At 39.4% G+C, this 26,833-nt stretch overlaps 1 protein-coding gene across 2 annotated transcripts in view; it reads right to left on the bottom strand.

Moving 5' to 3' along the window:
• Nucleotides 1-26,833, bottom strand: part of ICA1 (islet cell autoantigen 1) — a 96,025-nt gene that overhangs the window by 16,105 nt on the left and 53,087 nt on the right. For both annotated transcript variants that reach the window (XM_024205643.2, XM_024205644.2), the window contains exons 7-10: nucleotides 13,887-14,012; nucleotides 13,604-13,702; nucleotides 3,046-3,143; nucleotides 564-613 (exon numbers count right to left, since the gene is read on the bottom strand). In XM_024205643.2, the coding sequence (XP_024061411.1) occupies nucleotides 564-613; nucleotides 3,046-3,143; nucleotides 13,604-13,702; nucleotides 13,887-14,012 (373 nt within the window). The remainder of the gene's footprint in view (nucleotides 1-563; nucleotides 614-3,045; nucleotides 3,144-13,603; nucleotides 13,703-13,886; nucleotides 14,013-26,833) is intronic.

The raw sequence follows: 26,833 nt of genomic DNA, 5'->3' as shown, positions 1-26,833 counted from the left end.
CATTATAAATGAGAACTTAGGAAAATTGATAGCAGAAGCTAGAGAAATCACAGAAAAAATCCATGCCTGGCAGGGCTAAGGACAATGAAAAGGAGGCTAAGTAACAAAAATCCTAGCAATGGGAATAGCCAGACGAGGATGGTAAAACTGGTAATAATAAAGCAGAAAAGGCAAAAGTGTTCAATAAATATTACTGTTTGGTATTTGGAAAGAAGCAGGATTGCGTACTCCTGTCATATGAGGATGACGAAGTGACTTCCGGTCCATCAGAAACTTAGGCCCAGATCCTCAAAGATATTCAGGTGCCTAACGCCCACTGACATCAATGGTGATGTGATTTCAATGGGAGTTAGGTGCCTGAATACCTCTGAAGATCTGGGCCTGAGTAAACTACATCTACCAGGATAAACATTTTAAAATCAGCAGGCTAGAATTCAGACTGGATGATGTAATGGTCCCTTCTCTGCTTAATTCTATGAATTGCTATGAAGTAGCTTGCGGAAAGTAATACATACATTACATAGATCACCACAACTGAGAAACATTAGGCTATACAATAATACCTGAATAGGTCAGTTCCTTGCTGTGGTTTTCCTCATCTAGTGAAATCAACCTTAAATTGGAGAGTGAAAAAAATTCAGAGCACACTTCTATGTTTTAGTGTCATACATCTTGTAAAAGGTAGAAAAACTTTGGATACCTTTCCTTCTTCAGTTGTACCATAATAGCATTACATCAGTAGCAATAAAACAGTAATTTACATTAATCCCTTTACTTCCCAAGTATGCTGGTAAGTTGTTGCCTTCTAATATTTTGTCTGCAAAACCTATTAAAGATTAAACTGGGTTGAAGAGAAACTGTCAAGTGGCTTAAGTCCCATTTTTATCTACCTAAAAATCTGTAATGGACAATATGCAATTGGATTCTGTGCATCCAGATTTTGTTTTGTCCACTTATCACTAAGGAGCTATAACCATCCCCCACAAAAACATTTTGCATTCTCGATCTATGGCAGCAATTAAATAGTATGGGCCAGATTCACTCCTAGTGCAAGTCCACTGACTCCAGTCAAGTTACATCCACCTCAGTGTTAACACAGATTTGGAAAGAATGAATCAACGGTGCTGATGTTATGAACAAGCAACATAAGGTCTGGTCTACACACAATTTTTATACTGGTTTAACCATTTTGATTAGTGGTGTATTTGACCAAATGAATGATTATCTATATAGCTATCTATATATTCCTAATATAACTGAATCCACAGTAGTGGGGGTTGCATTGCTTTAACTATATACTGGTATAGTAAAAGCAGTACAATTTGTGTGTGTAGACAAGCTCTAAGATTATTTAAAAACAAAACAAAAAACCCCAGCATGCTAATTTAACCTGTGTTCACAACATAAGGTAAAATTCAACAGCCATCAAATGCTGAAAGGTAAAGGGGTTGTGTTACTGACTTAACCAATGGTCTCATAGTTGAGTACCAGAAGAATAAATGACCTGATGAGAGTAATGTAAGTTCATTAATCAAGGTAGTGAGGTCAATTCCACCCCTGCAAACAAGTCAGATATTTAAAATATATTGTGATTCCATGGGGATTTATATTTATTTTTTCTAAAGGCTTAGAAATGGTAATTAATATTTTTGTTTTAAGGAAGAAAATGAGGGAGATGGAAACTGTTCTTTCTTCTCTGTTACAGAGGTTTGTGAAAAGCCATGACACAAGCAAGTGTGCCCATTACATGACAGCTGATGTGTTTTCTGGCAAGATCTACAATACTATGTCTAGTATCAAAGCAGACCTCTTGCATGAACCATGATTCTAGCACTCAGGATAGGTGTATTGTTTTGCTTTTGTTTTTAAACTGTAGCAGGAATACAGGCAATATGGGGACTGAGGAAGTTTCTAGGCACAAGCTCTGAATTGGGGTGGGGTGGGGGAAGCTTCACGGAATAATCATAGAAGTGTAGGACTGGAAGGGACCTCAAAAGGTCACCTAGTCCAGTCCTCTGCACTCAAGACAGGACTACGTACTAAGTAGTTCATTCCTAATACTCTTTTCCTTATTCCAGAAGTTCCTTCTTCAGTCCTTTCTAACCTGTTAAACCCCCAAATAGGACTCACTTAAAACCTGTTAGCTAGTGGAAAATGTCTTCTGATTCTTTAATTTGTTTAAAAATGCAACAGTCTTTCCAAAAGACTTCTAAAAACCAGCCAAACAAAACCCAGTAACCAGCATTCAAATTGTTCTTAATTTTTTGACATCCGATCCTTATGTAGGTACTTTACTTGGATGGTCAAAACAACAGGTGGCATCAGGATTACATCACTGTATGTTCTCGCAACTGAATCTTGATGTTTCCATAGGCGAGGGATCACATCTCATCCTCCAGTTCTCCCATCCCCTGATCAGCTGCTCCGAAGATTAACATACATCCCATTCATATATCCCTCTCACCTCAGAGCCGCAGGTAACTCAAGTCACAATAGAATCAGCTCACTTAGATGTTCTCTTTGCAAAGTACCTGCTGCTGTACTGGATTAATAGCCAACGCTGAATACATCATAAAAACTAATCAGTGCTTACAGCAAGCAAGAATTCAGCTCCTGTTCCCAGGTGCAAGGAAGAGGGCATGAAAGGGACAAAGGACGGAGCGCAATATTATCATTTTTCTTGAATTAAGTTGTTTACTGTTTCTCTTTATTTTTCAGGTTTTGCATTTTCCCCCTTATTAAATACAAAGAGTAAAGCAGAAAGCAGTTAATTCGAGGGCCTAATTGTACTTGTTCTACATTGCTCACTTTTAGTTTACAACAGAACTTTTGTGCTTGGCTCCTTGGCTGGGGATCTGATCTATACACTGCAGTATTACAGGAATTCCTCCACTTTGATCTCTATTTATCCAAATCTCTAGTGTTCAAATAAAGTAAGCCTGTATTTACAGTTATAAGCATGACAGACAAACCCAAAGATGAATTGGAAAGCACAGCACAGATGAAAAAAATACATTGTTCTGAGATGTAGGACACGTGACTTACTGACTCTGCTGATCCTCCACTGATTTGGTGCTTGCAGTCTGCAAATCCTCCTCCTTTTCAGCTCTCTCGGTTAATTTATTTACAGGATCTTGTAAGCTCTAGATCACAATCAATACATAAACGAAAAAGAAAATGGTAGACAGTCAGGGAAATTATATTATTTCATGTAACATTAAACTGGCCCAGCTAAGTCCACATAAGAGAGCAAAATACTTTCAAAGTACTGGAGCCTAGTCTGAATCAGAGAGAGAAAATTCCTGCAGGTAAAATTTTTTTAGTGATTATTCACTAAACCAGAGCTACAGTATAAATAACATGAAAAGAAGCAACCACTCACTATACATTTCCTTTATTGACCATTCATTTCTGAAGGAGGCCTCTTGGCTGTTGCTAAACTCATATTCTGTTTCCAACACGTATTTAAGAAAAATCTCTTCCGTTTGCAGCCCACACACTGAGAGTGTGTGTGTGTGTGTGTGTGTGTGTGTGATGAGCTAGAATTAAAAATAAAATGAAGCCATATTTTTTTCTTCATACTGCTTCTTCATCTCCTCTCTCTGGCACAGCTATTTACAGGACCCTGACAATTCAGCTCATGTTCAAAGACTATAAGAAGGCCACACCTGTGTCCTCAGTGATAAACTCTTGTACTATATGACCTCCAGCTACTGTACTTCATCAAAACCTATTTGGTGTTTATTTTATAATTGAAGCAGACTTTGAGAGGCGGCTAAAGTGGAAATTTGGTCAGTTGAAAGCACGGTCGTGCACTGAAAAGTAAATATGTAAGTAACAGCATCCTGGAGTTTCATGTTTATCATCTCAGTCCCAAATGTGGGCATGCAAACAAAAATACACAAACAGTTTATGCACTCAGTGACAAGGATTACATACATGATCATTAAAAGTATAGTATATATTGGAATGTTCTGATGTGGGTCTGCCTCACTCTCTCTTGTGGCAGCTACTCCACATATATAAATAATTTAATCATTAAATATGCATTGGGCCAGAAAGAGTAACTCCATACCCAAATGGTTCAGGCACTCACCTGAGATGCGAGAAACCTATGCTCAAACCCCTTCTCCTCATCAAGCAAGAGGGTCTCCTGCATCCCAGATGAGTGCTCCAGTCACTGGCCACAAGGAAAATTTCTTTCTTGCCTCATCCCCAGGCCATTTTGTGTGGAGTTAGGTGTGTGCCACCATCATTCTTGCAAGAAACAGCTTAGGCACTTCCCTTCCAGGAGAGGGTTCCCAGCTGTGGCTCCCAAGGAGAGATAGGCAGCTCCCCCCAGCCCGGACTTAGGTGCCTAACTCCCTAAATACCAGTGGGGTTTAGGATACATCCCTCTCCTTGGTATCTGCTATCAGCTAGTTTAGGTAGCTGCTCACATAGTGTGCTGCCTTTTGTGGACCCCAGTTTTAGGCATCTCTCTAACCCCATGAATTGTATAGGGAGCCTCGGTGCATAACTCAGAGCTTGTGGATTCCACCGGTTGGCAACAGTCCTAAAAGTCAGAGATTGCAATGCTGAGCATTGCAAGACCGAAGTCCCTTTGTAGATTTGGGCCCAGACATAAACTTGGAACTGTGAGAGTGGATCTTTGTGCCTGTGCAGAACAGCACTGAATTCAACAGAGCTCTGTGCAGACAGAAGTGTGTCTTGCAGGATCAGGATTTATATTTGTATCTTGCGCTGTGCCAAACACACTATGGGAATGTAACAAAAAACCAAATGGAGCAGATATCATGATTTGGAATACCCACAAAAGAAGATCTTTTGGGTAAGTAAATGCCACTTTTACTGTCCCTTTTCTGATAACTGCACTTTAAAGTGTTCATTTTACTATAAGCCTTGCTGATATTCAGGATAACCAATTTATTTATTTTTTGCTAAGAGAGAACACACTTTGTGAGAAGCACACTGAGTAGAGAACCGTTATAGTTTGTGTCCAGAGTCTTAATAAAATGCTAGCCTACGTCACTGGAATAGTAGAACCAGGGAAAGCTCTTGCTCCAAGTTCCCCACAGGATCACAAAGGAAAGTTAGAGTCACCAGTGATCTGCCATGTGGAAAATATTCCCACTTATCTAGTTTAGATTGTTTTTACTGCTCCCCTGCTGACCTGAACAGATTATTCACCAGCGGGGGCATTTCTAGCTCCTGTTTATATAATTTTGGTCAATGTTTATATGAAGGCAGCCAGTTGTACTTATTTTACCTTTGGTGTTTTAGGAACTAAGTTAATGTGCTTGCCATAAAGCTACATCTTGCAAGGTTTTTGTTTTCTTTATCCCAAGTTTATGTTTCTGTAAAGTAGCCTAAGTGAATTTAGTGCTGCATTGGAGAGTCGAGGTGTTTAAAGAATACAAAAGAACACATGCAGCAGGAGTGCAAGCTTCTCATGCTGTGCTACAAATGGAACCTAGTGGGACCACTCCCTCTTCCAGTTCAGTCCGGGCCCCCTTTGCTTATACTGCCAAAAAGGGCATTACTCAGCACCATTTACGAGGGGCTTTGTGGGTTTTGGGAAATGGACACTTGTCCACTGGCACCTAGAATGAAATCACTCTTGTATTTCATAGATACCATACAACAGATGGTAATGACTGGGCTGCATTCAAACTAGTGACCAAAGACCAGTTCTTGCACCACTGAAGTCTGTGGGAGTTTTTCCATTGACTTAAATAGGCACACAGGACTAGGTTCCAACAGACTAAAGGCTTTGGTGAGATGCAGCTCAGAGGCACCGCACAGAACACAATGGGGAGAGGGCTGTACGTCACCTTTGTATCCTACTGATCCTCGGCTCCTCCAAAGGCTGAAGAGGCCCCTGACAGGCCCTGAGGACTTGTCTAAGTTACAGCAGCCTCCTCAGGTTGCCGCATGGGCCACAGCACTGCCTGGAATCTCTGCAGTGCAGTGTGCTGTGGTCCTGTCCCTGACACGCCCTTCTCTCCCCCCAGGCCCACCCGTGGCATATGCCCTATGCCAGGGCTTTTGCAGGGTCCTCAGGAGGCAGCCTTACATTTGTCTTCCGCAGTGCTCTCAGAGGAGAAATCCTCTGCCAGCCAGACATGGGGCTTTTAGGGCCCCTTTCCCTGACCATCTCCCTCACCCTCCATATTCCAATACTATTTCCCTGAGCCATTCAGTCTTTCGTTTTAACTTTTATTGGAATGTAATAAATACAACTTACACTATGATTTTTTAACTGTTTTGATTTCCAAAAAGTTTGTGGTTACCATAACATGGTAACTGCAATACTAGATTAGCACCCATGCTCTCTTTAATGATTCAAAGGTGGAAAGAAAAATCCTCAGTATTCCCTGGGGAAATTACATACATAAAATGTTTTTTTAAACAGGTGTTTTCCTCTTAGAAACTCTAATACTAAGCTAATATTTTCCGTCAGTGCTCAGACTGTTTCAGGAAATACATTTTTATGGTACCAGGATCGGCACACCATGGGAAACGCCATACAGAAATGGTGCTCACAAGTGTCTGAAAAAGGTAACATATGATAATAATAATAATAATGGAAGTTACTATTTCCTGTATTAGGAAAATAAATATAGCACAAAGTCCACAATTAAAAGGGAAATTATGCTGCATGATGATTTAAAAAAAGAATGGTAGCCATATTTTAATGCAATAGCCAAGTTTAATTATATTGGTATTTACCGTAGGAAATATTGTCTTGAACTCTGCTAGCAAATACCTCAGTATTTTCCCCTTTCTCTCTCCCCACTAAAAGCACTTATTTTTTTATGAAAGAGACAAAGGGCTAGAGAATTTAGCAAATATTTTAATACAAAAATAAATTTAGTTAAATTAAGAAACAATGGTTAACAGTTTGGTTTACTGAATGTAAATCCACAGTTTGTGATTGCAGTTGTGAACAAGTATACAAACAACAGTGTTTGGCATTCTGTAAATATCTTTGGTAGGTAGGTTATGTTATGTTTTGATGGAGCGAGGAATTCTCTCTTACCTTACAGATAGTATAATAAGTAGACTTCACTGAAGTCACTGGAGTTGCGCACACTAAACCAAAGCTATTTGGTTCAGAATAAGCAATATGCATAGGATCATATGCTTTGACTAGATGAATGTGCGGTGCTCCCATTGACTTTGCTGGGAGCTGTATGCCTGTATCCGAAACTCTCAGAGTATTAACAGAATCTTCTTGCTTGCCTCATTTATACCCCTCCAGTATAAAATCAGGAATATACTTTGTGTAACCCTGTACACACTACATTCCTTAGAGCTTGTCTTCACACCGAAATCACACCAATTTAATTTAAATGTTAAAATAAAAAGTTAAACTAGTACAGTTTTTTGTGTGGACTCTCTTATGCCAGTTTAATGCTGGTTACATAGGTTTAACAATCCCTAGGGTAAAGAACTAATGTTTGAAGCCTTAACCAAATGTATAGGAAGTGACTCTTACTCAGGTGTTGCTTCTAACCCAGCTCCTGATCACACACAGAATTGTCTCAGCCAAGTTTGGTGGTGCTTACCGTTCGCGTCTGCTGACTTGTTTGGGGTTGTAGGCTAACCCCTGAGCTGGTAAGTGCCAACTTTGCAGTGAGGACATAGGCTAAACCACTCTAGTGCTGACAGTCCTTCAGTGCCTTCCCACGATTCCCCCCACGTGTCCAGAAGGACAGACAAGTTCTCTCACAATTCACCAGGAAAGAATCATAGAGCAGATTATCTTACTACAGCACAAAAAAACCACAGGATCTGCCCCCACATGCCCTAGGTACACACACTGGATAGCACAGCACCAGTGACGACACAGTAACTCGAGTATGGCTTTGCAGTGTGGCTGCTCATACCTGACCTACATAAACCCTGATGCTCAGACCCAGGTGCCAATCATTTCATATAATTCCATGATGAAGACCCACCCAATGAGACAATTATGGGACATCTGTTGCTAGACCATGAAAGGCGCTTTTGTCCCACTGTGGTTTCCTTCTTTTTCCCCAATAAATTAAAAAAAAAAATTGAATGGGTTTATATTAGCAGCTGAATGAGAATTAGCCGTATATCCACCCACCCTTATTTCTTTCCCCCACGCAGTGTGAGGGACAGCTGTCAAACTGGCAGAGGGCCAGGGAAAGTATGCCCTCCCAGTCCTACTGTCCAAAATAATGATCTTCTCACTAGGAAATTGTTATACACTTTTCAACACCAGTGTTATAAAAGGTCTAAGCTTTACCAAAGCCAGGCTACCGGCATTTTTACCTCTGTGTTCGCTAACTCAACACGGTTTCAATGGCAAAGTTGTAAAAAGGTCTGCAACCTGCTTTTTATAGCTGATTGATGGCACCAGTGCTGAAAAATGGCTACAAAAATTCCTAGTGCAGATGAATGTAAAGAACGAAGTGCCCCATGGGGGTAACATGATATGCTAGGACCACCATTTTCACCATCCCACCTAGTGAGTAAAATCAGCGCCTCTGGGCTTGGCAGTTCATCACCCCGGCACCTGTGGGCTTGCTGCATCGGTTATGAATGTAAAAAAATTGCTCGAGCCCTGGCTCCTCTTTCATTATAAATTAAACACTGAGTAAAATGTGGGATAGTAAATAGGAATCAGGAGGGATGACATACGTAAGAAAAAGACAGCCGAATATAATAATCCCTATACGGTGCTTTTACAGCCAGAGATCTCAAAGAGCTCTAAGCAGTCAGTCAGTAGCATCATCCCCACTTTACAGATACACAGAGAAGTTATGTGAGTTAGTGGCAGAGCTTGGAATCCAGGTCTTCTGTTTCCCCAGTTCAGGACCCACACTACTTCCAGACCCCTGTGAGCAATTCAGGAAGTTAGGAATTATACTACCAAAAAACACAAACAGGAATTAATGAAATATTAAAGTAACTATGGCAAGAAAGAAACAATTAAAGGATATAGAAATGAGCTTCATTCATAAAAAGAAGCAACTGATGTGTATTCTGACACATTTGTTATAGAGTAAAATTGTTCAGGTTAGTGCAACCTTAACGTTCTACAGACTCAATCAGCCCATTCTCTTGAATAATACTGTAGCAAACAGATCTCTCCAGGATGCATGGAGTCTTTAAACATTAATAATCATCTTTCATCAAGCATAAAACTAAGAGTCAGGAAATACAGCTCAATCGCACAATTACACTACTCTCAGAATACACCCTGAAGCAAAGAAAACAAATGGGTTGCTTTTCATTAACAGAGCTTGGCAAGCATCTCCAAAGACAATGTTTTCTTTCCAGAAACAATCCCAACAGGCATTTCAGAGGCTCTTTGCTGAGGTAAGCCTAATACATGAATACTCATTAATATATTAATTAAAACTTCCAAACATAAATAGTAATTTCCACTGTACAGTAATATTGCTAATTTTTCAATGACAGTCTATATTTAACTAAAATATTACATTTAAGAAAACAATGTTTGTTTTCAAATAATGTCCTAAAGTAAGGTCCTGATCCTACAAATATTTATGCTTAATTTAACTTATGCAAGTAGTCCCAGTGAAGTGTATGGGACTACTTGTGTGACTAAAGCTAAGCAACATGTGTTTTTCAGGACAGGGCTTCAAAATGAGAAAAGTGACTTGATGGCATAGTAGCAAGCACCAGATTTAAGAATTACAGTGATTCTTCATACTTATATGTATTTTAAATTATGGAGGTTCTTGATCATAATTCCACAGTGTGTGTTTGGAAACTGGTTTACAGGGTAGAAATTCCTAGTTCTTTCTACATGTAAGTGGCCTTTCAAACTCAAAATTGCACAAACTGTTAGTTTTTATTCCCTTTGAATTTTCTAATTAGCACTTGTTCAGTTTAATTTCACAAAATATAACTGTAGCATAAAAGTGTTAGTATCAATTTGTGTTTTTTTAAAGGATCGTTGTTTTTCTACACAAAAATTGGCATGGAGATTAATCTTGAGTAGATCTGGTGCAATGTGTAGATTTAAAAACACAACAACAGGATTTATGGTCATTTTTAGCTGTTTATCATAATTCCAAAATTTATGCATCAAATGAATAGCTGACAGAAGCAGTCTTCATTGGATAAAATTTCTGTCTTACATACACAGTCTCTCCATCAGCAGCTACACTTATCTGTCAGATTTAATTTTACAATGGAAAAAGTTTCATGTGTTATTGCTGACAGAGAAGTTTTTATATGCAGCTGCTGATGGATACATCTTCTCGGAGAAGTTGCATTTCTTTAGCAGATAAAATTTTATCCATTAGCAGCTTCTGCTACACACAGTCCTCTTCTGGAGCGATGGTGGTGGTGGCCCTCAAGAGCAGTGGGTCTTGAGGTTAACACCCCATCAAGATGCACAGGGCAGTTCACTCATCTCAGAGCTACTGATTCAGGCTTTCTGCAGACTCAGGCAGATATTGGTACACTGGTTACACTCAGTTCATATTTTCAAGCCTATCTTCACAGCCATGAAGGCTAAAAACTTAAAAAAAAAAAAAACCCACACACACACAAAACTTGGATTCTGATGTAATCACATGAGCCCAGGAGCTGAGGACTTAGCCATATACATAGCCATTAGGGCCTATAGTACCTGTGCTTTAATCTGGCCATATAGTAGCCTTAACTGTGTCACAACCCGCACGCGAGTGCACACAACATTTTGTTGTAAAACAGTTATATACACAGTATGTATATTTGTAACATAATATAAAATTTAAATTTATTAAAATTACACGTGCACGTTAAAGATATATAGGCACAGAGGAAAAAACTGAAATATTAGAAATATTCTTTGTATGAAAGATAAGTCTTCTATAGCCATAACATGAAGCCATCTATTGAAATTATGGGGATATGAATCTATCATCCATTGACTCAGCTTTCTAAAAAAAGCTAGATTGTTACTATTCAGTAATATTCATGTACTTGAAATGAATAAATGAAATATGATGACCTACAGATTTAAATTAAAATCTATTCATTATCCACAACTGTAAAATTAGTTTAGTAACACAGATTGTTTAAAGTAGGAAACCATAACATATTAATTTTTTTTTAAATAAAAACTTTGGTGTACCATGGAAACTGGTCATTGTAATAGCTACCAAAAGAAAGAAATTGCTGATATTAAAAGACAACTAGCCTAATCTTCTATCCCAAATATTTAGTTATTTTCTTAAACATTTCCACTAACTCTTCATGTAGTTCCATGCTGAAAATCCCAGAACAGCGATCAGCATGACATTCTCAGCATGGTAAAATGTCATAGCAAAAAACAAGGAGCCATATTTTCTCAACATGGGAGGCCAGCTCTACAAATTATAAGGATTCTCGTTATGAGGCAAGAGCTATATATGCTACATTGTGGAATATTCACATTCATTTTTATGGCTGTAGTTTGTTTTAAGAGACTTCATCACACACACACACACACACACACACATCTAGATCACACTTCTTTGAGTCACTGAGTCCAAATCCAGTTTTAATTACAATCAAATATATCACAGAAGAGGAGTAAAATCAGAATAGCATTGCCTATCTACCATCCTCCACCACAGGGATCTTTTATGCATGGAAATAAGCATGTTGGCTGCCCAAGTTCTCTCTCAGCATGACATCTAAAATGTGTCCCATATATTGAGATCTGAACAATATTTGGCTAGTTACTTATAATACATGCAGAGGAATCTCACTTTCTTAGACTATGTTTGAAGAGCAAATACTATAATACCAACAGAAAAAAAGTCAGAGTATTCAACAACAAATATATTTGTTTGCTTCAAAGCATAAGAAAAGGAAGTTAGTAAACTACCTTCGGTGCAGCGTGACCAGGCACAGGCTGCCCTAGTTCTCTAGCAATCCTGCTACCAAATAGGGGATCCAAATCAGAAACTTTGCCCCCAAATCTGGGATGTGCCTGAGCTGAACTTGAGGCAGCTGAGTGAGGGGAAACAACGGCAGCTTTATGCCCTGCCTGATCCTGGGACTAACTGGGGATCAACTTGATCCCGTGTGCAACTTGCAGCAGCCTCAAGGCTATTATATATGCCTCGCTGCCTATTGCTTTATCACATAGGGCTGTGCTGGCCATGATCCCAGTCTTCTGCACTGGGGGCTGAAAGAGGTGGGGTGGAGCCACTATGGTAGCTTTATGGTATCTGAGGACTCATGGATTCCTCCTCCGGCTAGTTAAGCTAGCATTATGGCAGCTTTATGATGCTTTAATCGGGCTCAGAAATGGGCCCTTGATTTATTTTTGCTGTTCCTTGGTCAGTGGAGGTTAGCAAATCAGATTTTTTTGAGCTGTTGCACCAGCAGACCTAGGGTTGCCAATTTTGGTTGGACGTATTCCTGGAGGTTTCATCACATGACAATTTTAATTAAAGATTAATCTTTAATTCCTGGAGACTCCAGGACAATCCTGGAGGATTGGCAACCATAAATCCCTATAGGCTCTTTGGGGTTGTGAGGTAAAGCTCTAACCTCAAGTCTCTCCCCGCTCTGGGGCCTATAGTATAGCTGCAAGGACTGACTAGTGAAATGTGGACCAACTGGTTATTTGCGTTTGAGACACACACAACTGAGGATCTGACCTGGAATTGTTTTAAAGCTAGGCTGTCTCAATCAATATTATATTGTCACAAGTCATTCATTCTTGACTTTCCTGCTTGTTGCAGCTCTCCTATCACTTCCCCAAATCCCTCCTGGACGGAAATACGTCCATCTTCTCCCCATCCCTATTTATTTGGTGCAAATGGGATCAGGCAGTTACATGCCTTCTTTGCTGTGTAATGACTACTGGGCAAGAGACTACTCTAATTTTAACTGAACAGTTGACAGATTTTTCAAAAAAAATTCTGTTTCTTTAGTGAATCCCCAAATTGCAGTGATCAGTGATTTTTACAGTGAGGCAGAAGAGATCATAAACATAAGCACTGAGAATGGAGTCCAGCCCTATGTTCCAAGTGCGGCAGATTCAGAGGTTCTACTGCACTCCTGAAATTCCACCACAGAATTTGTAACAAAGCAAAGGAGAAGAAAAAAGAGCTTGAGCATCCAAAATCACCTTGTGGGTACCTAGATGCAGACGTTCTTTTTAATATGAGAGGATATTTTTAAAGAGCTGTTTATAAAAACAAGTGCAAAAAGCAAAATGGTGGCCATAAAATTTGTGGGATTGTGGAGGACAATGTAAAACCTAGAGTTTGCCCTGCTTGCCTGCTATTCTTTTTGGCCCTGATTCAGCACTTGGGGCACATCACTATTTGAGATAATACTTGAGCATGTGCTTAAACTTTAAACAAGTGCTTAAATGCCATCCTGAATAGGGATGCTTTGTTGATATGGGGCCATATGCTGGCCACTACGCATTTATCAAAAGGAAATGCCAGGATACTTGATAAACTGCACACCATGACCACGCCTTGGCAATCCATGACAAACCCCCTAGATATAAACATGCAACTAAAAAATGTGTACTGCTTTTCTTTCATTTATTACCAAATCACTTGATCAATGGATACATAAAAGAATACACCTGTATGTTCCTTACCTTTAACATAGTGAATTCGTATGGCTGATAACCTTTGAAACTTTCATGGATAGCTGCCATGGTGTGTGAGGTTTTTTCCCAAAAATGAAGCAGCGTTGTCTATAAAGTAATATTTCAATACAATATTAGTTTAATAATCAGTATTAATGCTAACTTTCATTCCCCCAAGCGATTTAGATATCCTTATACTTATCAGCATATTGTCACATTACCGTAATATGAAAAACAGGTTTTACAGCTTACAGGGAATATTTCCTTTGAGGTCAAAGTGTTCTTTGAATACCTGATATGTTGTTAAAACATGAGACAGGAGGTTACATCTACTCGCTCCAAGAAGATCCACTTTCTGACACACATCAGTCTTCAATTTGTCAAAATTTAGTTTTGCATGACGTACTTGTGCTTGAACCTTCAAATACAAAGAGTCATTTATCACAAACAGGAGATGAGGGAGTTTGGAGCAGCTGGTTTTTAATTATTTAAACTTTTTCTGCTTCCATCTACCTAGCCTAGCAGCTTATAAAAAAAAAAAAAACCCACCCTGAAAAACAGTGCAGCAAACGTATATAATCTTTTCAGAAAATTAGGTAAATTAACAGGACTAGTTAAAAACCTATATAAGGCCCCTATTGTGCTATCGAATGTTGCACAAAACTCCCAGTGAAATGAGAATTAAGCAGATTGATTCATGATAGCATATGGTCTTATTTTTCTCTTGTCCTTTTTAGTTACTATAAGTAATTATATTCATTCACTGAAGATGTTATGTTTTAATATTGACACACACACACTACATAAAATGCATGTTAAATATTTATTATTTATAATGTGTTCAATATACAGTGTCCTTATTTTTATAACAGTTTGTAGGAATACATTCAAAAGCTTTAAGGATGATCAATTTATTTGGAACTGAATGCATTATAACAAGAGTATTTATTGCGTGTCTAGCAGTTAAATATATATAGTTATATACGTATGCATCTCTTTCAGACACAGTCAAAAATGTGCTGTAATATGCATAAAGCTCTTTATAATCAATGTGAATGAAACTATACAGTCATCATCTGGCTATTGTTGCTCATATCTGACTATGGTAGACGTACAATTTAACAGTTTAATTCTATTACAAAAGTTCTCTATTCAAAGCTTTCTTTATAATAGGTAGGTAGGTTTTTTTTATACTTTTAATAAAAACACCAGAACCTTCTTATCCTAGGTAAACAAGCATATAGAATTTCACAGGACTGTGTTTTCTGCTCACATTAACCTTTGCATACCCCACTCTCCAGAATTAGCACAATTTTGCCTGTTATACAAGTAATTTTTGTTTTGAAGGCCAGTAAAGTATTGGTTCTCTTAGCAGTAGCAGCAGCTTACAGAGTAAAAGGCTGATCTGGATGTTTTGTGAATAGGGTTGGGGCGTAACCAGAATTTTCCCTAAGGGAGGGAGCCCAGAGTTTTCCCTCCTCTGCCCTGCACCCAGCCCCAAGCTCTCCGTCCCACAAACTCTTCCTCCCCTCCCCGACTGCCTCTACACTCAGACTCATAATCTCCACCCTGCAGCCAGCTCTACGGTCTCTTCCTGCTGCCCCACACCAGCCCTGCACCCAGCACCAAGCTATTCCCACCCCACACCCTGCTCTTTCCCCTACATTGCCCTGCACACAACTCCAAACTCTCCCCACTTCATACCCATCCCTGAGCTCTCACCCACAGAGGTGATCAGGCTGAAGAACACCGTACCCAGCAGGGGCCAGGTAGTTCTAGGAGCCCCAGACCCCACCCTCCTGCAACTCTGCTCCCCCAGGAAGTGCTAAAGCCTGGATCAAACCTTGTACCCTCCTGGAGACTGGGGGTTCCTGGTGCCAAGGATCTGGAGGTGGCTGGTGCCCATGGCTGTAGGAAGAACTGCAAAGGTGGGAGGGGGAGAGGGAAGGGGAGAAGCAGGCACACGGGGCCACACCACCACTCAAATTTGGCCTGGCCACTTATCTGTCCTGACAGGGGGGCAGTCGGGCCAAATTTGAGTGAGTGGTGTTATGACTTGGTGCACAGGTGCACTCAAATTTCAGCTCACGGCACCCCTGACCAGAGAGTTTCATTTTCATGACAGTTCTGCAAGTCTGCCTTAGTATTACATCTATGGAAATCTTTGTATGTAATTCCTCAGATTTCTTTTAAGGAAATGGAGAAATATTGCACACACGTACCTCTCTGTTGATTTCCCTGTATACCACCATAGTTACAAATCAAAAAGTTTACCTAACAAAAACTCCACAGTGAAATGGCTGGCAAAAATAAATAAAATAAATTAATTAAAAAAAAAATCACACCCACATAATGAATATTGATATTATGTATTAACTTATTCCATATTACAACAAATAGTACTGCAGCTCTGTATTTGGAGGAAACTTCATACCACTTGTTCCAATGTATATTATTTTATTCCGAATTCGTCTAGAAACTCGAGAACAGTGAAGATAAGCTACTTCAAAAGGCCAGTTTTAAGGCTCAGCTACTGAAGCCTGTGTGTTTGCAAAAATTTCTTAAAAAAAAAAAATCTTAACTATAACACAAATAAATTTCCCCGTCATCACATAACTTAATATAAATGAGTACATTTTGTTCAAAATTCACTCTCCCATTTCCCCTCCCCCACCACAGACACACAGAGAGAGCAACTGAGACCAAGCACTTAAAAATGCAAACTTAAAAGAAGAATTTTGGAAGAAGTTATAAATACATGAAAGAAGGAAGTCTAAACATAGATTATCTGTAGCTTTTGCTACCAAGCAATGCTATATGAAGGTACTTGAATGGGAAAGGTGCTGATGTTCTGGGAAATATACTGGAGACTTAGGACCAAATTCTGGTTTCAGTTACACTCTTGTATATCCAGAACAGCTCCATTGATGTCAATGGGGTTACACGAATTACTCTGGATTTACACTGGTGCACCTGAGATCAGAATCTGGTCTCTAGTCCACATGCTGTGATCCTGTGTTTTGCAAGAAAACAATGAATGCCACTATGACTGTGCATAGTGATATCCCAAGTGTGCAAAGAATGTTCATTTCTTAATATTCTGTCACACACAAGGCAGACCACAGGAATAATTCCTGCTGACAGCATGCATAATTATTAATTTCCAGAATTGTAAATCTGCACAAGGGTTTTATATAACAGACTGGAATTAGGGTGTATGCGAGGTTTCCAATTTATTAAAAATAATACTTTCCCAACTGAAGGAAAGGTTAGAAAATTACCACAGAAAGTGTGCTTTTTTCCTTTTAGTGGTATATGATTAAACCATTGTATGTTCTCTGTAACCTAGGGGCCTGTCTCAGGATACATCCTCTAAAGATTCTATGTAACATAGTACATGTCAAACTATATACTTATATCCTAACTGAATCTATGATTATAAATCTTTTAGCTTCCAAAAGAGAAAACAAAGATGACTCATACTTCATCCACTTGACCCAATGTGTAATTCAAGACCATATGTTTTGTGTGTCAATACTGATTATTAAAATACTTAATGTACTGCTGTGTTACCAAATGTCATACACTTTTCCTGCCAAACAAGGAAGACAAGACACCTCTGAGAATTATTAAATAGTTGATTTCATCTAGTATTTTGAGTTGCCGGAGGTTTGGTCAGTAATGGGACTTCTTTTTCTGCAACAGCAGTACAGGATATTCAGGAGAGAATGCAGCCTAGTACACCAGCTTGAGTCTTTGCTTATTTTTGTTTGTCTATACATGCATTTATAATCCAAATTACATTAAACATCTTTTAAGAATATTTGTGGCTTTAGGAATTAATAATAAAACTAACACTTAATCATAATCTACTTCAGCAGTTCTCAAACTGTGGGTTCCCGTTTCAATGGGGTCGCCAGGGCTGGCGTTAGACTTGTTGGGGCCCGAGGCCAAAGCCTGAGTCCCACCGTCTGGGGCTGAAGCCGAAGCCTGAGCCCCACTGCATGGGACTGAAGCCCAAGGCCTTCAGCCCTGGGCGGTGGGGCTCAGGCTTCGGCTTCAGCCCTGGGCGGCAGAGCTCAGGCTACAGGTTCCCCCCCAGGGCGGCTAGTCTTGGACTTCGGTTTTGCACCCCCCTCCCACCCGGGGCATTGGGGCTCGGATGGGTTCAGGCTTTGGCCACTCCTCCTGGGGTCATGTAGTAATTTTTGTTGTCAGAAGGGGGTCTCAGTGCAATGAAGTTTGAGAACCCCTGATCTACTTAATACCTCATAATTCATTAGGCACTGACAGAACCGTGCGTTCTCTTCTCAAATAAAGGGCTCATGTAATACACCCTAATCGTCTCCCTCCCCAGCGATTACTCTATACACCATGACTTTGATGACCGCATTTCATCATGGCCCTTATCCTGCAAACTCTTACACATATGTTCAGGGCCACCCAGAGGATTCAGGGGGCCTGGGGCAAAGCAATTTCGGGGGCCCTTCCATAAAAAAAAAGTTGCAATACTATAGAATACTATATTCTCGTGGGGGCCCATGCAGGGCCTGGGGCAAATTGCCCTATTTGCTCCCCACCCCGGGCAGCCCTGCATATGTTTAACTTTGCTCACGTCTTGAAAGTTCAGCACATGAATGTATTGAAGATTGTGGCCCTGATGAGATTTTTAAGAATTCTGATAGGGGTCAAAGGATTCTATTGACTACATAAGTAAATTACACTAATCCAAATACGCCTTGAACATTTCCCAGTGAAAGAGGCAGGTACCCAGCATGTATTGCTCAGCAGTTGCTTAGTTTCATAGCATAGATTAGAACTGGTTGCTATACAAGCAAATCCGGCAATGTCACCAACACCATCTGTAAAGCTTCTGACTGCCTTGTCTTTTAGTTACTAAAGTGCCAAGCACTGAACAAAAAAATCATTTTCTATTCCCGACATTCAGATATATTACTACAGTAAATGTACGTATTACTTCTAACAGTCTTGCACTGAAACCTATAAAATACAGATTTGGAATACACTACTTTATACTTATATTACCATCGGTCTTAAATATTAGATTTTTTTATTTGAATTTGAACTAACACATTTCCCTACTCAATCAATCCAAGTTCTCACGGGAGGTTGTAGCATTTTAATTTGTATTAAAGCAGCAATAAAACTAAAACTACCAGATAAAGCAAAGGTGTCAGAGACACAATAAATTATAGAAAACTGAGAAACAATGTCACACAATCCATAACGGAATGAGTAGAATGTAAAGAAGTGCTATTTAATTTGAATCATCATAGCAGCAACAGCATTTCAGTTTGATTTACTTGAGAACCAGATGAGACCTTGGAAATTGGAACAATCACATTTTCCTGTCAGACAACCGGTCTGAAATCTTAACTGCTCGTGAACAAATGATTGGGGAAAGTTTCTCTTCCTGGTCGCCTGAGTGCTGTATTTCTCTCAACGTAATTGAAATCAAGAATTTTGTGAGCTGATGGCCAACTCTGTTCATAAATTAAATTCCCATGATTTTGATATATATCTAACTATACTTATACCGTATACTGTGACTGAGTCATTTTAAAGAAAACAAACATGTAAAAAGTTATGCTACCATTTTAATCCCCCCACTCCCCAACAACTGTATGTTCTGAACTCTGTCATTTGCACTGTCTCTAATTTTAGATGTTTCCACTATCTCATTGTATTTCAGCTGGTATGAGGTTAAATTCAGTCTTGTAGCTAGTTTCCGTCGCACAAATGACATTATTTATTCAAGAACAAGATTTTTTCCATCCACCTTTATCAAAATGAGAGGCGTAAATGAAACTTAATTCTAATTCATGCATAAAAACAATAGCCTGTGACAGTAATTCACATTTTTAATTGTAATATGTGACTATTCCCATTGAATTTCAACAGTAATGCTCGTTATTACTACTATTTAACATTTATATTATGGTAGTTACTGAAGGCCTCAACCAGGTTGGGTCCCAATGTCCTAGGAACCAAACATTACTAAATTAAAGTTCTGCCCCAAGGATTAGTAATTTAAGTACATGAGTAAGCATTTGAAGGATTGGGCCTACATCAAACTGAAAACACTCTAGACATAACCCCCTTAATAACTACCAGTCTAATATAAATCCTGAGGAACTTCAAACTACAGCAGTGTTACTGAGTACGCATTATGGTAGCTAGTAGTTTTTTAGTAATGTATAAGGTATAATATATCTTAATAAAGAATTTACTATTGTAAAACTCACCCCAACTTCAATGCAGGCAGGACTGGGGCCCTAAATCTACTTAACACTCCAGGTTTTTTGCACATTGTGTGCACTAGTTTTCATGGGAAAGGTCATAACATCATCTTCCCCCATCTGAATGGTAATAGAGAAGCCAAAAACATAAGGAAGTGTGTGTGCGCACCATGCAAGGAAGGGATGTGTGGATTAAATTTCATGTGGACACTACATTCAGACATGAGAATGAGTAGTCCTGAACTAGCACATACCACATGAAAGATAGTATACTGCAGTTTCTAAGGACCATGATATTACCAGGAACAAAAGAAAGCTTCTTGGTTTTGTTCCATCAATCTCTCTCTTCTACAGTACACAAGGTGCTAGAGAACACGAGGGTTTTAAATTATTTTTTCATTTACTAAAGCTTTACAGACAGAAGTAAAAGCCATGTTGTCCTTTGGCACTACATAAATGATAAATTAAAATTAAAATGAAGAGCCCCGAATTGTTAGGAAGCAATATATAAAGGAACTTGATCTCTTTGTAAGGGTACATGACTCAGAATCTAAAACATGTATTTTTATAATTGTAGAATGATAATAATATAATTTACCAAAATGGAACAGAACAACTTGAAATGCTTTTAAGGGTGGGTGAAAGAGCTCTGTTTTTGAAATCTATTAGTAAGTAGATCTTTAAAAACCCTATCCACCTGGAGAGCAAAGTAGAACAACTAGTAGAGAAACAATAATATGTTTGTGTTGGGTTAAGTTTTAAAATACAAAAATTTCTTTTTTTTTTTAAATTAATGACATTAATAGTTCTTATTCATCTTTTAAAATAGTATTGTAGTTTTAGGATACTAAACAAAGTGAAACTGAAGTTACTATATACTTTATTTGTGTATTTGTCTATTTAAAAAAAAACACTTTACTAAAAAGATCAAAGTGCTTATAGGTAACAGACTTCTGAAATCCAGGAATCACCACTTTTGAGTTCTGCCTAAAAATCAATGGAAGATTAAGCCTATTAGGGCTGATTTTACGCTAGTTTAAATTGTTAACTTCATTCCCTTTAAATGAGCTATGACCATTTGTATCAGCTGAGGATTTGTCCCACAGAATTTTTTTTTTGTCACTTAGTGCCTGATTCAAAGCCTACTCAAGTCAATGGAAAAACTCCCATAGACTTCAGTGGACTTTCAATTAGGCTCTTATTAAAATGTGCATAGAAGAACCATAATCTTGAAGAACTCCATACAAGTATTTGTAGATCTGCTTGTTTTATTTTTATTAGTAGTAAACAACTCTGGTATTCTTTAATAGAACCCCTCCCTCCAAAGTGTGCCTGAAATACCTCACAGTGCACAATAGGTAATATATTAAAGGAGATGAGACAAATGGACCTGTGATGACATGAGTCTTTGGGGTCCATGAAGCCTAAAGACATTCCCTTCCCACCCCTACTACTCACTACTGGGAAATTTATAAAGAGCAAGATTATCTCAGCTTTCATTTAATTAGTACATTTCTAGCTTTGTTTTCATTACAGAGATGTCCTTGAAAATGTGACCACCACTTGGGCTTAAAATCTGTCAGTGATTTTTCCCACTGATTATCAGCTGTTCATAGTTCTTCAACCCGGTGTCCACCATGTCCTGCCATGGTATTTGGGGTCTGTGAAACCTCTCTAGCAATGAGGTCTCCAGGTGAAAGCAGTGTGTTGGAAAGATTCTTACAGTCTAGGGCCAGAAAGGACCATTAGATCATCTAGTCTGACCTTCTGTATAACACTGGCCATTAAATTTCACCCAGGTACCTCGGTATTGAGCCAATAACTTGTGTCTGACTAAAGCATACTATCCAGAAAGGCATCCAGTTTGCTTGTTATTTTTTATAAACACCAATCAGTGGAGAATCTACCACTTCCCTTGGTAGTTTGTTCCACTAGTTAATCACCCTCACTGCCTTACTTCTGATGTGCATTCGTCTGGCTTCCAAACATTGGCTCTTGATATGCCTTCCTTGCTAGATTAAAAAGCCCTTTAATACCTGATATTTTCTCCCTCTGAAGGTACTTCTACACTGTAAACCAGTCACTTCTCAATCTTATTGATAAAATAACCAGATTGAGCTCTATAAGACTCTCACTAGAAGTAATTTTCCGCAGCCCTCAATTAATTTTTGTGGTTGTTTTCTGCACTCTCTCCAAGGACAACAACATGAGAAGTGGGGTGTTGTCTGGATTGCCTCAAATTGTATTAGCTTGGTGCTGCAGGCTCCCTTCCAGCTGCCTACAACTGAGGCAGGCTCTCTGCTGAGCAGTATGATATGAGCTCTATGTTCCTTCCCAAAAATTGAGATAGCAACCCCACATCTCCTATTTCAGAGCTGTGTCTAGCAGCCACTATCTGGAGGGGGAAATGGTGAATTTTCTCCACTTCCTTCAGCACTCTCAACATACCGGACCATGACACTAATCTCTCCAAACGTTGCCCTTTCTTCACTGTCCCCACTACTAAAATTCTGTCCACTCCTGAATTCTCCCCCCAATAATTACTGTAACCTCTTCCTTCTGGCCTCTCTCTCTCTTTCCTCCAGGCTATCCAAAATGCTGCCAGTCACCAAAGCAGTCTTCCTCTCACACAACTCCAATCACATCCCCCTCCTGCTTGATACCTCCACCATCTTACTATCTTTTCCTAATATAGACAGGTGCCTCATCTTCACTTACAACACCCTACACGGCTTACCCCCCTCCCCATTTGCTTTCATTTTCTCCTTCAGTCTTCTCCTTTCCTAACAGCCTTCCCAATCCTTTCATCCAATAACCTTTTGCCTTGTACCATGTTGTACCAACACCTGGAACAGGCTTCCTGTCCTCTTGGCTAGGTACCGTCTTGTGTCTTCCCTTCTTCAAGTTCCCCCTTCAAACCCACCTCTTCTAGCAATCCTATCCTATCTCCTAGAACTGGAAGGGACCTTGAAAGGTCATTGAGTCCAGCCCCCTGCCTTCACTAGCAGGACCAAGTACTGATTTTTGCCCCAGATCCCTAAATGGCCCCCTCAAGGATTGAACTCACAACCTTGGGTTTAGCAGGCCAATGCTCAAACCACTGAACTACCCCTCCCCACAATCCCGCCTCCTATATCTTGTTTTATTTATCCTGTTAAGATATTTGGGGCAAGGAAGGAAGTTTGTGTTAAATTACGAAGTGCTGTGCTAGCAGTGCTATCTATCTGTATTTTTAAAATGGTAATATAATATTGGAAGCAAAGATGCTAGTGAGCATTTTTTGAGTTCAGACACTGCTTATTTTTTAAGTCCTGGGAGAAGATGATTACACTTTTTTTTAAAGACTTTGTACAGACCTGGCAGTACGAAACTCTTAGCATCATGGACACATGCCATGTTGCGTCAACATCTTTGTGGGTTTTGTTTACAGTGAAAAATAAATTTGCTCCTCTTGTCAAGTTTATATAGAATCATGTGCTAAGCTTGTAAAATTTTACTAGCTTGAGGTTCTTGGCTCAGAAGAAATGTAACTTCAGTATAATTATGATTAAGTGATGATCATAACTGTTTATTTCATAACCACAGACAATCGGCAGATGTGAACAATTCTCTGACTCCAGCAAGGATACAGCATTAGTGCTAGCTGCCTGTTCTCCTTCCCATCCAACATACAATTGCTCAAACCCATTTTCAATGATGGGTGGAACAAAAATTGAGTTGTAAAAGGCAATTAGCTTAGATCTGCCAGACATACACCACACAGTGAAATCAGAAAAGGAATGGCTTGTCTGTGATATACCTCCACTACTCTAACATTTGTTGTTTCCCTTCAAATTCCCTTTCATACATTTCATATTTTATCTCTTTAAAAAGATTTTTAATGAACCTATCAAAGTAGCAATGGAAGGATTAACATATTCCTCTGTATTAAAAAAAACCAGATAAATAATATAGATTAAATTCATTCTACTGGACCTCCCTATGCTCAGTAATATATTCTGTTGCTGTTAGCAATAAGAAATTAATTACTTATCAGTCATTTAATTAGTGCTGAAGTAGAAGAGGCAAGACATTTTTGCACTGATTTTTTTTTTTATTTTTACAGACTACTGAATTTGAAGTTTGCTTGTATTAATAAAGAGGTCTATTTCACATTATATAACATATACAATTTCAGTTCATATAAACAGTCAGGACTTTGACTGCGATGCTGAGGGCAGCTGAAAAAAGTTTACCCGTGTCGCTTGCTCAGGCACGCCTATCTTTTCAAGTGTCCTGTCCCTTCTCCAATGACCACAGCTCTTTGTCCTAGTTTCATTGCTCCATAAAACCTCCAAAGCTACTAGCCGGGTTCTTTCAACGGTAGAGGTGGCAGGCTCTTTAAAGGTGATTGACTGGGTGGCACTCTCTTATTATTTATTCTTCTGTAAGGAGGGAAGCATGGAGAGCTCAATGGCCTATTTCACCCTTAAGATCTGCTGAGCAGGAAGCACATCTTGGAGAAACCCACTGGTATACTACAAGTTTTTAGCCAATTAGTTGGTCTGCTTGCTTCTATGGGTCTGCTGTGTACAAGGGAACAACTACGGACCCGGCCCTGTAGAGGCTCCTTTCCCTGGAAGAAGGAACTGATCCTCAGGGTCAGCACAAGCAGTTCTAACTGGCTGGCCAAGCTACGGAACAGTGAATGTAGGAAGCGGCTGCAGTGTGACCTGCAAATAAAGGAATTTAAAAAGACAAATTCTACTGTCTCTCTCTCTCTAGGACCAGGTGAAAGGGGTTGTAAAACCCTGATTACAAAGAGCAGCATAAAATACACCACCAATGAGAAGAGAAGACAAGCAAGCCTGGAGGGGAATGAGGGATTGTCCCTTCCTCTATACACTCCCTGCATGTTGGCGTGGTGCCTGTGGCACATAACCATTAACAACATTTCAGAAGCTGCAGTTCTGGATCTATAACTCCAGGTACAAGTTAGTGTCATCTCTTTTACATTCTTTTAACACCGTGGGTTTTTATTTTTTTTTTTTAAATCGATGTAATTTTATGGCTGCAAAATCCATGACTCAAAAGTTAGGAAATGCCATTAAAGTTGCCCATGGAACTTTAATTCACCTCTCCCAACCCTTGTGCATATGAATTATTATACTGTAATTAAATGATCATTTCTTTTTCCCCCACAGGACTCTTGTCTAATTCAGTGAATGAGTATTTAGTTATTCAATATTTCTCTTTATCTTCCTCATTCAACACAATGCCCTGGGCCTTAATTAATGGACACCATCCAAATTCTGCACTGCATACAAAATTATTGATTTCCTCATGGGCATTTCTAGGGTGCTCTCACCATAACATCTGTGCACTTCATAAACATTAACAAATTTATCTCCACAGCACTCCTGTGAGAGGAAGGGGTTTATAACCCCATTTTACCACAGGAGGTCTTAGGCACAGAAAAATTACGGCCAAAATTGTCAGAAGTGCCCACTAATTTGGGGTGCCCAAATTGAAACAGCTAGGGCCCTTATTTTCAAGAGTGCTTCCCATTTTTGTAGCACTTTGTATGTTCAAAGCACAGCTCCAACCAATTTCAGTTGCAGTTGTGAGCATTCAAAATGTCTGCAAATCCAGGTGTCTCTCAGTTGGCACCCAGAAAACGAGGAACATACAATTAGCGATCATCTCTGAAAAGGTTGACTTAGGTGACTTGCCCAGCATTACATAGGAATGTCATGCCAGAGACGGCAACAGAATCCAGTTCTCTGGGATGGCATTCAACTCCCTTAACCAAGTAATCACCATTCTTCTTCCTGAAATCCCCTGCCTCAATCACTACACACCTTCCAAATTCAGCAACAAACGAGGCAGGGATCGTACAGACAACAGCGTTCTTTACTGCACAACCCTAATTCCTAAATGAGATTAAGGGAAAATATGTTAAAAAAAATTCTTACAACTGTTTCATTGATCATCTGTAGCACCACCATGCTTTAAGCATGGACTTGAAATTTGGCTAGGGGTCAAGGTGTCACAGACATGCCTTTGCTGATCTGCCCAAATCTGGCCAATTCATAAACCTTTAAAGAAAAAACAAACAAAAATACTGTAGCAGCGGCAAGGGTCTTGTCCACAGCTCCACACACAAGACAACAGCCTATTATTGTTACCAGTTACTGCATTAAATCAAGTGGTAGAGCTGACTCTGCACAGATATCTAATGTTATGATAGTTTTTGTTCTGAAAGCTCAAGGAAAAAAATTGTTGTAAGGTTGAGATTTTGTACGGTCCAGCTACTTACCCGTACAAATAGGATTTATATAACTGCATTTATACAAACTCATTCGAGTGACAAGGAACAAGAGATCCTTATATACCAAAATATTTAGAAATGTTACTGTATTATGTTATATCTGACACACACACACACACTGACATACATTTTACACACACACACACACACACACACACACACACACACAATTTAAAGTTTTCCTAGACATTCGGCATGCATTAACAAAATACAAAATGGTGGATTTTTCCTAAGTTTGGTGTATTTATTCTATAAAAAATGAACTTTTGCAAAATCACTGAATATACATTGTAAATTATTTGTCTTTGTGAAATTCTGTGCAATCATCTTCTGTTTCAAAAAAATAAAATAAAAAAATTCCACCTAGAGACACCCAGCATGGCAAATTTAAGCTCAGACAGTTAACATTTGGCAAATTTATTAGGGTTACCATATTTAAAAAATAAAAAAAAGAGGACACTCCATGGGCCCTGGCCCCGCCCCTTTCCCACCCCCGGCCCGGCCCCAACTCCGCCCCTTCCACAAAGTCCCCGCCCTAACTCCGTCCCCTCCCCTGAGCGCCCCGCATTCCCCCTCCTCCCTCCCAGCCATGCGAAAAGGGCTGCCCGAGCGCTACCGGCTTCACGGTTTGCCGGGCAGCCTCCAGACCCTGCGCCCCCGGCCGGCGCT

This window comes from Terrapene carolina, unplaced genomic scaffold (assembly GCF_002925995.2).
Source record: "Terrapene carolina triunguis isolate 2854851 unplaced genomic scaffold, T_m_triunguis-2.0 Scaffold84, whole genome shotgun sequence".
In the NCBI taxonomy this organism is placed as follows: Eukaryota; Metazoa; Chordata; order Testudines; family Emydidae; genus Terrapene; species Terrapene triunguis.
The sequence above is the reverse complement of the archived record's forward strand: the minus strand, read 5'-3'. Positions and strand labels throughout refer to the sequence as shown.